Source organism: Capra hircus, chromosome 27, assembly GCF_001704415.2.
Source record: "Capra hircus breed San Clemente chromosome 27, ASM170441v1, whole genome shotgun sequence".
NCBI lineage: Eukaryota > Metazoa > Chordata > Mammalia > Artiodactyla > Bovidae > Capra > Capra hircus.
In genome coordinates this window covers 38522751-38534575 of record NC_030834.1, presented here as the reverse complement: position 1 = coordinate 38534575, position 11825 = coordinate 38522751, and the positions used below count along the sequence as shown (strand labels likewise).

Below are 11825 nucleotides of genomic sequence, written 5' to 3'. Positions count from 1 at the left end.
ACGGGGAAGGTCAGGGTGCCCTGGGCCGGGAAGCAGGAAGGACAACAGGCAGAGGGGCTGGGGAAGGTAGGCCCCCAAGGAACAGGGGGCCACACCTCTGGGAGCACAGAGCACCCCACCACGATTCCCCAGCGGTTCCCATGGGGAGCTCAGAGAGCATCTTCAGGGATTTCGGAATTCACCTGGGATCAGACACCACACAACAACCTCAATGACCAGTGGGCAAGATTCTTTAACTTTGAACAAAATTTATTCTGGTTTAAATTTTAGACGATCTGTCTAAGGGCGCAGTTTCTGACTCCGCATCGGTCCTGGCCACGTCTTCGCCTTCTGTTACTTCTTTCTGCAGCATTTTACTGGGGGCCCGAAACAGGTGCCAATCTGTCTCATGTTTCTAGGGCACCTGGTCAGCGCACAGACGCCTTTATTCCTATGGCAGCTTCGACGACTTCTTATTCCTTGAGTAAATCCTGAAAAGAGAACGAAGAGGGATAAACGTGTCAGCAGGAAAGCGGTATCTTGAGAAGGCCAGCTGAGTCCCCTCTGAGCAAGGCCCTGGGGCCTTCTGTGCTGAGATGCGGACACGGCTTCATGACAACAAGATGTGAGTCCAGGACCCCGTGGCTCGGCTTCCAGACAGACGCTGACCCTGCCCAGGCTCTGGTGGACCCTCATGTTTCCAGAACCAGAGGCCGAGGGACTGGGGCGTGAGGAGCACGGTTGTGTGCGGGGTCAGCTCCACCACGAGGGCAAAGACCGGGAAGCTCTGCTGCATCCACCCTCCCTCCAGGAGTCAGAAGCGGCCCGCGGGGGTCTATCTTCACCCTTTAGTTTTCCACCTCATGGAGTCAGTCAAGCAGTGGAGCTGAGATAGGAGGAAAAGATGCCGCTGAAAGTGTAAGAGCTGTTTAAAGAGAACTTACTCTCACAGGAACTTAAAGCTGACGGTGACGATGGTTCAGAAAAAAAGTTTTGTACCATTGTCTCCACTGACTCGGAACGCTCCCAGCGCTGGTGCGAGTCAGCCCCTCTCCTCCTCCCTGTGTGGTTTCCTCCTGACCAGCCGCCTTCCCGTCTTCCTCACACCCCTTTCTCTCTTTTGGCCACAAGGCACCTCTGGTCCCTCTCTAGTTCCTCCCCGAGGGATTGAACCCAGGCCCCGGGCACTGAGAGGCCATCTTCCTTACTCCCCTGTCCTCTCTCCCTGCCACTGTGCTAAGAGTTGGGTTACAGTCATAAACAACACTGACCAGACAAGGGCTTTTCAAGTTGATTTCTGACACTTAATCAGGTGTCTCAGTGTCTCCGCATCCTCTCTCTCCCTTCCTCCCTCCCTCCTTCCTTCCTACATATTTTCATCCAATTTCTGGAAATATCAAGAGTAAGATGAACATTAGACAGCCGATCCTGCACACTGCTTTGGATGCGCTGCCTCCCAGCTGTGGAGCGAGGGTCGCATCTTCAGCAACGTGTCCTGGAGGACCTTCCTGCTGAGGAGACGCAGCCCGGAGCGTCCCAAGGGCAGCCTCTGAAGCCCAGGCTCGGCCTGACTCTCCTCTGGACTTCTCCCTTTGCCCAGAGCCACCACCCTTCAAATAGATTTATAAGGCGACATTCTGCACTTCTGTCATGGGACAAAATCAAATATCTTGCTTTTACGAAAAAGAAAAAAAGGAGAGTCACTTATCAGAGGCATCTTCGGTTTCCTCCTCATGAAACCAGTGAGGAGACGTGCTCAGAAGCTTTGGCTCGCTAGAGTGGCTTAGAAACAGCCAGGAATTTTGCAGGACGGTTCTCAGACCCCTCTCGCTACTAAGGACTCAGCGCTGGCTTCTCAAAAGCATCAACTGCGGTGGGTTTAGTCTGACCACGTGTAGATGAGGGTAGCAGGACAGAAGGAGGTAGAAACAGGAGAGAGAGAGAGCCCGTGGCTCCCCCCAGGGCTCCCACGAGCTCACCTGACCCAGCAGACAGGACCACGAAGAAGAGCACGAGGAGCAGGTGATGGAGCCTCATGTTGGCGTCACGAGCTCTGCGGCTGATGCTGGAGAAGAGGCTGCGCTTGCCGCTTTATAAAGGTCCCAGGTTCCGGGAGGAATTCCGTGTTGGCTGTGGATTTGGTTATTAGGAACTGGTTAACTGAGCCTCTTCCTTGTGTGTCATGGGAGTGGCGTTTGTAGAACAAAGCAGGGTCAGTCACTCTTATGCTAATGAGGCTGTCGAAAACCCCAGAAAAAGCTTTCCTGCTGCCCTTTTGACCAGAAGCTTCTCCCTGGCAGTCAGTTCAGCTGATGGGCAGGGGTGTGGCAAGGGGCACAGACTTGCCTGTTTCCCCTGGCAGGGGCACAGATTTCTTGCTGAACCTTTGCTTACCTGCTCCCCAGCCCCACCCTCGCCCCTCCAGGGCTTTGAATCTGTCCACTGTTTTCCTGTGCAGAAGGAACTGGCAACCCACTCCAGTACTCTTGCCTGGAAAATTCCATGGATGGAGGAGCCTGGTGGGCTATAGTCCATGGGGTTGCAGAGAGTCAGACACGACTGAGAGACTTCACTTTCTTTATTTCTATAGTTCCTTTTGGAGAAGGAAATGGTAACCCACTCCAGTGTTCTTGCTTGGAGAGTCCCATGGACTGAGGGTCCTGGTGGGCTGCAGTCTACCGGGTTGCAGAGAGTCGGACACGACTAAGCAACTAACACATACACTGTTTCCATGAAAGGCTATTTCAGGCTCAAATAGGGACTAACTCGTTCAGAGGCAGTTTCACTCCCTGGGCAAGACTTGCTGACTCCCAGCATCCGCAGAGACAGCCACGCTCTTTCCGGCCCCTGGAGCACTGAGGGAAGAGACCCAGTGGTCCCGACCTGCTCCCCACGCCAGCTAGCCTGTTACAGGATGGAGCAACAGTCTCAGCCAAAATCTTGGTTTTCTTTGCCCACCTGATCTGAATAAAAATTGTGGAGACAGAGTTTGGGGCAAACGGAAAGATGGCTTTAACCCTTAAGCCAGCAGAAGGGAGAACACGGTAGGCTCCCACCTCAAGGAGCTGGTCTCCCCTCCATCAGGAATCCAGGGGATCAAACAGTCGGGGCTCACAGTCAAGGGTGGGAGATACGGGACAAAAGGTATAGGGGTCCTGAATTCTCTCTTTCTCACTGTTTTGAAATAGTCAATATGCCAGTGTCAGGTGGCTAGGTATTTGGGTCTGGCAGTTGGTCCCGGTGGTTGGGTCCATTGTCCTTTGGGGATTTCCTGGTGACTTTCTTCCTGTAATACAAAAGGGGGAAAGCAAACCACTTTGGGGTGGCTTCAAAGAGAGCGCACCATAAACTTAAGCATCAACATGAGGTTAAAATAGAGCAGAGAGGTAACACACTACAAGGAGAGGTTTATGATGCCCTAAAGTTAAGAATCAGGACGTGGCTAGAATACGTTGAAGGATAACAGATGCAGAACGTGGCTCCTGCAGAAATGGAGGGCCATAGGTGTCAGGTGTAGTTTGCATAATAGGTTAGTTTTCTGAAAAGAAGAGACTTGGTTATCAGTGCAGACTGTACGTTAGGAACAGTTAAAGTGGAGAAAGACACGAAAGGGAGAAAAGAAAGAGGGGTAAAAAAAAACCATTTCTTAATTCACTGCAACACAATCACACACCAGTCTCATGAAATCTCAGTGGGACACATGATGGGCAGATGGATGCTCCGTTTCCTTTCATCAGAGACAGAGTGGGAGGATGACGTTGCCATTGAATGCATCTCCAGACCCTAGTATCACAATGCAGGTCCAGCAGTGGGGACCCGTTTACTGGGTTAAGGGGGACCTCCATCACTAAGTAACATCCCTCACTTGGTAACACCCATCCATCTCAGTGTTAGAGAGACACTGACCTGGCTTTTCAGAAACGCTAAATCTCAGGATGGAACTTGCCATGCAGCTCTGAGTAGGACTCCAAGCCCTTTAGAAATGTGGGTACCCAGGGGGGACCCCGTCCTGAAGGAGCCCCCGGAGCTTCAGTCCTGTTCAGGTCCCCTGCTGTAGCTCAGAGTCTCGCATCTGAGGCTCGGCAAAGCCATGGAGGCTGCCTCGAGCAGACAGAGTCCCTGGCTGGCACTCAGGGAGAGGATTTTTCTAATGGAAAATAAGTCATCTTGATCATGATTCCTTCTGCTTTAGCTCTAAATGATATTTGAGAGAGCTAGACAGCATCTACTTATACATATATATAATTATCTATACATAAGATATATATATGTATCTGTTTATTTATGGACCTTGCAGGCAAAATCTATACTACAGGGTCAATTTATATACATGCTATAATACTACACTGGAGAAAGAAGTGAGACTGAATCATTGTCTACTGTGTCTCTTCATTGAAAATGCTGTTTTTCAGGGAACTCTGCTTAATGTCATGTGACAGCTTGGATGGGAAGGGAGTTTGGGGGAGAATGGATACATGTATATGCATGGCTGAGTCTCTTTGCTGTCCACCTGAAACTATCACATTATTAATCACCTATACTCCAATTCAAAGTTTTTTAAAAAGTAATTTTTAAAAATGCTGTTTTATGGGACTTCCTTGATGGTCCAGTGGGTAAGACTCCACTCCCAAGCATAGCAGGTCAGGGAACTAGATCCCACATGCCACAAATAAGACCTGGTGCAGCCTAAATAAATAAACAAAATAAAAATTGGTGTGTTTTAATGATCTATGGTTTTCAGCACAGCAGATTTTTTTTTTTTTCTTTTAAGGAAGCTGATGACGCAGTTTTATGTGCAAGACCGAGCATGACTTTTCATAGAAAGGAGTTTTCAAAAGGCTGGTCAGGTTGTCATGGTGAGTTTCAAAGGAGTTTCTTGCCATGGTTCCTCACCAGCGGGACACAGCCCTTGTCAGGAATTCCACAATTGCAGTTGCTTATTTTTCCTTGGCAAGGTCTAAAGATGACTCCTTTGCAGCTATGTTAATCCTAGAGATAAAGCCTAGGGGCATCTCTGTCCATCAGGGAAGGGTCCTGTTGCTTCAGCAAGGAGGTCACACACCCTAGAAACCATGGAGTGGCTCACCAGAAACCAGAGATGAGTTCAGATGGGATAGCTGCTACTGCTGCTGTTAAGTTGCTTCAGTCATGTCTGACTCTGTGCAACACCATAGACGGCAGCTCACCAGGCTCCCACATCCCTGGGACTCTCCAGGCAAGAGTACTGGAGTGGGTTGCCATTGCCTTCTCCACATATAGGGTAGAGGGAAGGGTTAATTTTAGGTCAAGTCTACATGAATTATTAGTTTTCCCAGGTTCAAAGCCAAACAAGGCCATGTGGATTGTGGTTGCTTCATGCCTGTGCTGAGAGGTAACTCATGGTTTCATTCTTTAAAAGGAAGAAAAATGCTGTGTCCCCAAACCCTTAACCTGTGAGTAGGAAACTGAGGCAGGGTCTTTCCAGCAAAGCGTCTCAGTTCCTCAGGCAAGGTGTGTCCCAGTCCTACAGATGAGGTTTTGAAGAGCAAAGCCCTTTACATCTATGACTCCACAAATAAGTGTTCTCAGCACGGAGCCCTGGGTGTTAATGGGCAGAGGCCACTGTTGCCAGTTCCCTTCTGTGGACGGGGTGGGCGCCATGGCTTCTGACAGTCATGTGGGGACCTGCCCTCAGAAGGGGACCAGGGCTGGGTCTAATGCTGTGCTCCCCCACTGACACTTTCACTAGTTTTTCTTTGAACTTGTCCCACAATTATATTTTGCAATGACCCTTGCTCAGTAGCTGGCCACTTTTATTCAAATTATCTCTTTGAATTCCCCTAAACAAACCCGCCAGGTAGGTATGACCCAAGGTTCATACAAGATGGTCCCGAGGACTAGAAAGCCATGTCTGAGGCCACAGGCAAAACTGACTTAAAAAGTTGATTAAAATTGGCTGCAAATCCAACAAAAAGATGTGTCCAAGGCCGCAGTCTACTAAGTGGCAGTAGCGTAACTTGGAGCAAAATCAACCTCCCTTCCAATGTTCCTGCCTGCCTCCTGCAGTCACCAGTGTCCTGAGAGCTTTACCAGGACATTCTCCTATAACACAAAAGCTCGAATAGTGCTGTCAAATGCCAGCTCAGTTCAGTTCAGTTCAATTCAGTCGCTCAGTTGTGTCCGACTCTTTGCGACCCCATGAATCTCAGCACGCCAGACCTCCCTATCCATCACCATCTCCCGGAGTTCACTCAGACTCATGTCCATCGAGTTGGTGATGCTATCCAGCCATCTCATTCTCGGTCGTCCCCTTCTCCTCCTGCCCCCAATCCCTCCCAGCATCAGAGTCTTTTCCAATGAGTCAACTCTTCCCATGAGGTGGCCAATGTACTGGAGCCTCAGCTTTAGCATCATTCCTTCCAAAGAATACCCAGGGTTGATCTCCTTCAGAATAGAGACTGGTTGGATCTCCTTGAAGTCCAAGGGACTCTCAAGAGTCTTCTCCAACATCACAGTTCAAAAGCATCAATTCTTCGGCGCTCAGCCTTCTTCACAGTCCAACTCTCACATCCATACATGACCACAGAAAAAACCATAGCCTTGACTAGACGGACCTTAGTTGGCAAAATAATGTCTCTGCTTTTGAATATGCTATCTAGGTTGGTCATAACTTTTCTTCCAAGGAGCAAGAGTCTTTTAATTTCATGGCTGCAGTCACCATCTGCAGTGATTTTGGAGCCCAAAGAAATAAAGTCTGACACTGTTTCTACTAGTGCTAATGAGACCGGAATCAGGCGGGGCACAGCCTTTAAAAGAATGATGGGGACTTCCCTAGTGGTCCAGTTGTTAAGAATCTGCCTTGCAGAGCAGGGGATGTGGATTCAGTCCCTGGCCTGGGAACTAGGATTTCACATGAAGAAAGAAAGTGAAGTCGCTCAGTTGTGTCCGACTCTTTGGGACCCCATGGACCTTGGCCCACCAGGCTCCTCCATCTATGGAATTTTCCAGGCAAGAATACTGGAATGGGTTGCCATTTCCTTCTCCACATGCCATGGGGCCACATGCCGTGGCAGCCAGTGTGCTGAGATGAATATCCTGCATACTGCAACTAAGACCTGAAGTAAATATATTTTTTTTAATCCCTTTGTAACACAGCAGCTAGGTGACACACCCAGAGGCACCATGACAATTCCAAGGCTGACCATAAAGGTCAAAAAGTGGGTGTTGACCCAGTTCCTGGAAATCCCCACCCTTTCTGCAAAATAGCTGGAATACTCCTCCCACTCATTAGGCTATGAAATGACCCACCCCTATAAACACTGACAGCCCCATACCTTGGTGCTGCACTTGCCTTCCAAGATGGCCCACACTCTCTGTGTAGCGTGTTTCCTCCCTGGATGGACCTTCCTTCACTTCACTGTGACTCGCTCTTGAGTCCCTGCCTGTGCAAAGCCAAGTACCCACATTCGGCGGCCATCCCAGGGACTCGGATGTGACCTGGGATGCGACCATCCTCTCTCAACCCACTCTCTTTCCCACAACACTGCTGCCATCTCCTCCAGCCTCAGAGATCACTGGAGCGTTAAAATAGCACCGTCTTTTCAGTTTGTTCACTGTTTCCTTTGCTGTGCAGAAGCTTTGCAGTTTGATGGATCCTACCATTTAGTTTTGTTTTTGTGGCTTGTGCTTTTCATGTCAAGCTCAAAACCATCCTTGAGGAGACCCATGCCAAAGAACTTTCCTCCTATGCTTTCTTTTAGGAGTTTTGTGGTTTCAGGCCTTATGTGTAAACCTTTAATCTATCTTGGGGTGAATTTTCTATATGGCATAAGAGATCTTAGTTGCTCAACCAGGAATCGAACCTGTGCCCCCTGCATTGAAAGCTTGGAATCTTAACCACTGGATTGCCGGGGAAATTCCAATTGTAATTGTTAATTTGTCTGTTTCTCCTCTTATTCCTGTAAGTTTTCTTTAAGAATTTTAAAATTCCTTTGCTAAGTACATTCTGATTCAGTATTCATATGTATTCTTGATGAATTAAACATTCTATCATTAGGATAAATACCCCTCTCTATATCTGGTCCTTGTCCTAAAAATTACTTGATTGTGCTATGCTTAGTCACTCAGTCATGTCTGACCCTTTGTGACCCCATAGACAGTAGCCCGCCAGGCTTCTCTGTCCATGGGGATTCTCCAGGCAAGAATACTGGAGTGGGTTGCCATGCTCTCCTCCAGGGCATCTTCCCGAAACAGGACTCAAACCCAGGTCTCCCACATTGCAGGCAGATTCTTTACCATCTGAGTCACCTGTCAATTAACCAATACAGCCTACCATGTTTTCTTTAAATTAATGTTTCCATAGCATATCTGTCGGCTCAACAGTAAAGAATCTGCCTGAGATGCAGGAGATGCAGAGACATGGTTTGATCCCTGGGTCGGGGAGATTCCCTGGAGGAGGGCATGGCAACACACTCCAGTAATCTTGACTGGATGATTCCATGGGGGTCTCAAGAGTGTTGGACATGACTGAGGGTCTAAACAATGACAACAGCAGATCTGTTTCCATCCTTTCATTTTAAATCCATTTGCCTTTATATTTGATGTCTCAAGTGGTTTTTTTATAGCCAATTTATATCTGATTCTTGTTTTCTTTTTTTTTTACTGAAATGACCATCTCTCTCCTTAAGATAGTGTCTAGAATCTTAGCATCACACTTTATCCCATCATGCTGAACCAAAATTCCATCTAGTATCTTAGACTTCATTCTTCCGAGCAGTTTTAGAACTGAATGAAAAGCACAGAGTTTTTAGGCAGGCTACACAGTCAGGCTACAGTCCATGGGGTCACAGAGGGTCAGCAACTCCACAGTCCACAGAGTGGCAGAGTTGGACACACCTGAAGCGACTTAGCGCACAGGCACACGCCCCTGGTCCCGACGCCCGTTGCTGGTTTTCTGTCCAGAAGTGAAGATGCCTGCACTCTCTGAACTTTGACCCCACTCTCTTCAACTCAGAAGAACTGTTGGTCTGTTTGGGTTCTTGTTCCCTATGCTTTAGGCCTGGAAATCTGTAGAGGCTGGAGATGCCATAAGTCTCACTTCACTTACTTTCTTTTCTTTTTTTAAAAATGGTTGAACACAGACATTTTAAAAATTTAATTAGCTAATTCATTAATTTGGTTGCCTTGGACCTTAATCCTGGCAGGCAGAATCTAGTTGCAACATGTGGGATCTAGTTCCCTGACTGGGGTGGACCCAGGCCCCCTGTGTTGGGAGCACAGAATCCCAGCCACCAGACCATCAGGGAAATCCCTCAGCTCGCTTGTTTTCCTCTCTCCTCAATTACGGTCCTGTGCTGCTTGTGCCAGAGTCTGACTCAGTAGTTTCACTGGTTTTGCCTGGTTCCTTAGTTGTGTACTGTAGGAGGGCAGTATACAGTCCCATCACAGTTCATTTTTTTTTGAAATGCTGGATTGTGGGGTCCAAGCTCTTGTCTTTGAGTGTGTGCCCTTTCTCCCTGAGAATCTAGTGCCTTCTGAGAAGCTAGTGACTAGGGGCCCGAGTAGAGGGTGATGGGCCTGCCACTGTATTTGCTGGAATTGTTCTGTGTCAACCTCGAGAGACCAATAGATAGTTACACTGCAACACTTCCAAGGCCTTGGAATGTTCTTCGACACACTAAATTCTTGCAGAGCAGCTTTTGTGTCAAGACGCTTAGGCCAGAAGTGGTGAAATGATGAAGTGCCCTTCAAAATCCTGCAACTATATACGGAGATTGGAAATATGCAAATGTAATAAATGTAATGAGCTGAACTGAACTGAACTGAGTGAATATAAAAATCAAGCAGGGCTCATAGGTGGAACACTCAGGTCAGAACCCTTTTAAAAGGAAAGATCATACTTGTTGGCAAAACCAGCTGTGTTTTTAAGAAGGAGGTAGAATTTGAGGTGCCCCTGAGAGATGGGTTTGGAGACATAGCTGGAGGAGAGATTTCCTCCAGGCCTGAGGTCAGTCAGAACAGAGGCAAGAGAGGAAAGCTGAGGGCAGGGTCGAGGAGGAGCCAGGTTCCCCGTGTCTCTGAGCTGTAAAATGCTCAGAAGGACCTGGGAAGACCCTCAGGGATGCCCTGAAGTTTCAGAGGCGGATTTGGTGGGGAGATGCTATGACAGATGGACAGACTGCGAAGCTCAGATGGGTGACAGGAGGCAAAGGAAGTGTCTCAGAAAGAGCAAGCGGTCCAGTGTCACTGGGGGGTGAAAGCTGCGAAAGAGGAGTAAAATCTGACAATCTTTGGAACATCAGTTTGGACCCTCTTGTGGCTTCCTTTAGGGATTATACTTTATTTGAATTAAAGGTGAGTCATTAACACTAAGTTGCCTTTTTGGTAACAACTAGCACAATAAACAATGCTAAAAGATAATAATGATAATAATCAAGCTTCTAATTTTTGGTAAAATGTCTTTCATTTTATTTGGCTTCTGGAGTCTTCAAGGAAGCATTTTCACGCCTTGCGACATTCTCCTTGTGTTTCGGGAGTTTTCATTTCTTCTTCCGGCAGCATTTTCAGCCACTTAGGGAATAGCGGCCTATCTGTTCCTCCTTTTGAAGGCAGCCAATCAAAGCACACCGGCCACTTCTCATTTCGCAATAATACTTGTGTAACCTGCTCGTGACTCCGCCATTGCCTGCAGGAAAGAAAGGGAGCACACGGAAGGTTTCAGGAAGGCCGTGGTGCAAGTCCAAGGCTTTTGGAATCCCTCTAATAAGTTATCTGGTGCCTTTCTTTTATTTCTTTTTTCTTTTCTACACCATCAGAAGTAAAGGAGAAGGTGAGGCTAACAACTAACAACACGTCTGTGAACTCAGCTCAGCCTCAAAGGCGGTGTGACCATGGTAGCCACTTCTTCAACTGTGTTTTGCTTTCAGTGATTCTTTTAAAGAATTCAAGATGTAGTCCACAGGTTGGTAACAGAAACAGATTTATTATGTATTGAGCCTAGTACAGATCAAGGATCAAAGCAAAAGGAAAGAAGTGAATTTACAATAGCACTTAGCAGATGAATCTCACCCGTCCAGGGGAAAGCACCTTCATCTGGCTTGCAGCAGCTGGGCAGTCGTCGTGGTCAGCACACCAGGGTCCCAGTGGGAGCACCATCCGCTACAAGCGTCCATGCATGGGGGGGACCTTGCCGTGAGTCTGGGTATGTGCCATTTTACAACTTACAAAGTTTTCTGTTCTCAAAGGAGTTCAAAGAGTTTGCACATGAGGGAAATGGAAAAAAACCTGATTGGCCCTTTGATTGGCCAGATCAAAGGAGAAAAACAGTATTCCCCAAACCCTACTGTTCCAGATCTTTATCTACTGTTGATGCTTTTCCCCTTTCTTGGTGGATGTTTTCATGATGCTCCCATTCTTCATGATGTTTAAGTACATAAGCTGTTTAAGTACAAGTAATGTCTAAGTGCTTTGGCCACCTCATGTGAAGAGTCGACTCATTGGAAAAGACTCTGATGCTGGACGGGATTGGGGGCAGGAGGAAAAGGGGACGACAGAGGATGAGATGGCTGGATGGCATCACTGACTCGATGGACGTGAGTTTGAGTGAACTCCAAGAGATGGTGAGGGACAGGGAGGCCTGGCGTGCTGCAATTCATGGGGTCGCAAAGAGTCGGACGCAACTGAGTGACTGAACTGAACTGAAGTGAACTGAATGTCTAAGCACACATGTTGTTTGGGTACAAGCAATGAACACAGTACATCAGGTCACCATCTGGTACATGCTTCATCAAAATGGTGACTGAATGGTACAGTAACATGAAATTATTAGCCATTGCACTACATATTGACCCTCAAGTTATGAGGGAGTC

The 11825-nt window shown here is 47.8% G+C and overlaps 1 protein-coding gene across 1 annotated transcript; it reads right to left on the bottom strand.

Moving 5' to 3' along the window:
- On the bottom strand, positions 215 to 2131 carry LOC100861170 (beta-defensin 1-like). The gene is given in 2 exon segments (XM_018042143.1): positions 215 to 470; positions 1959 to 2131. Coding segments are annotated over 2 exon segments (249 nt in total). The 5' UTR covers positions 2017 to 2131; the 3' UTR covers positions 215 to 279.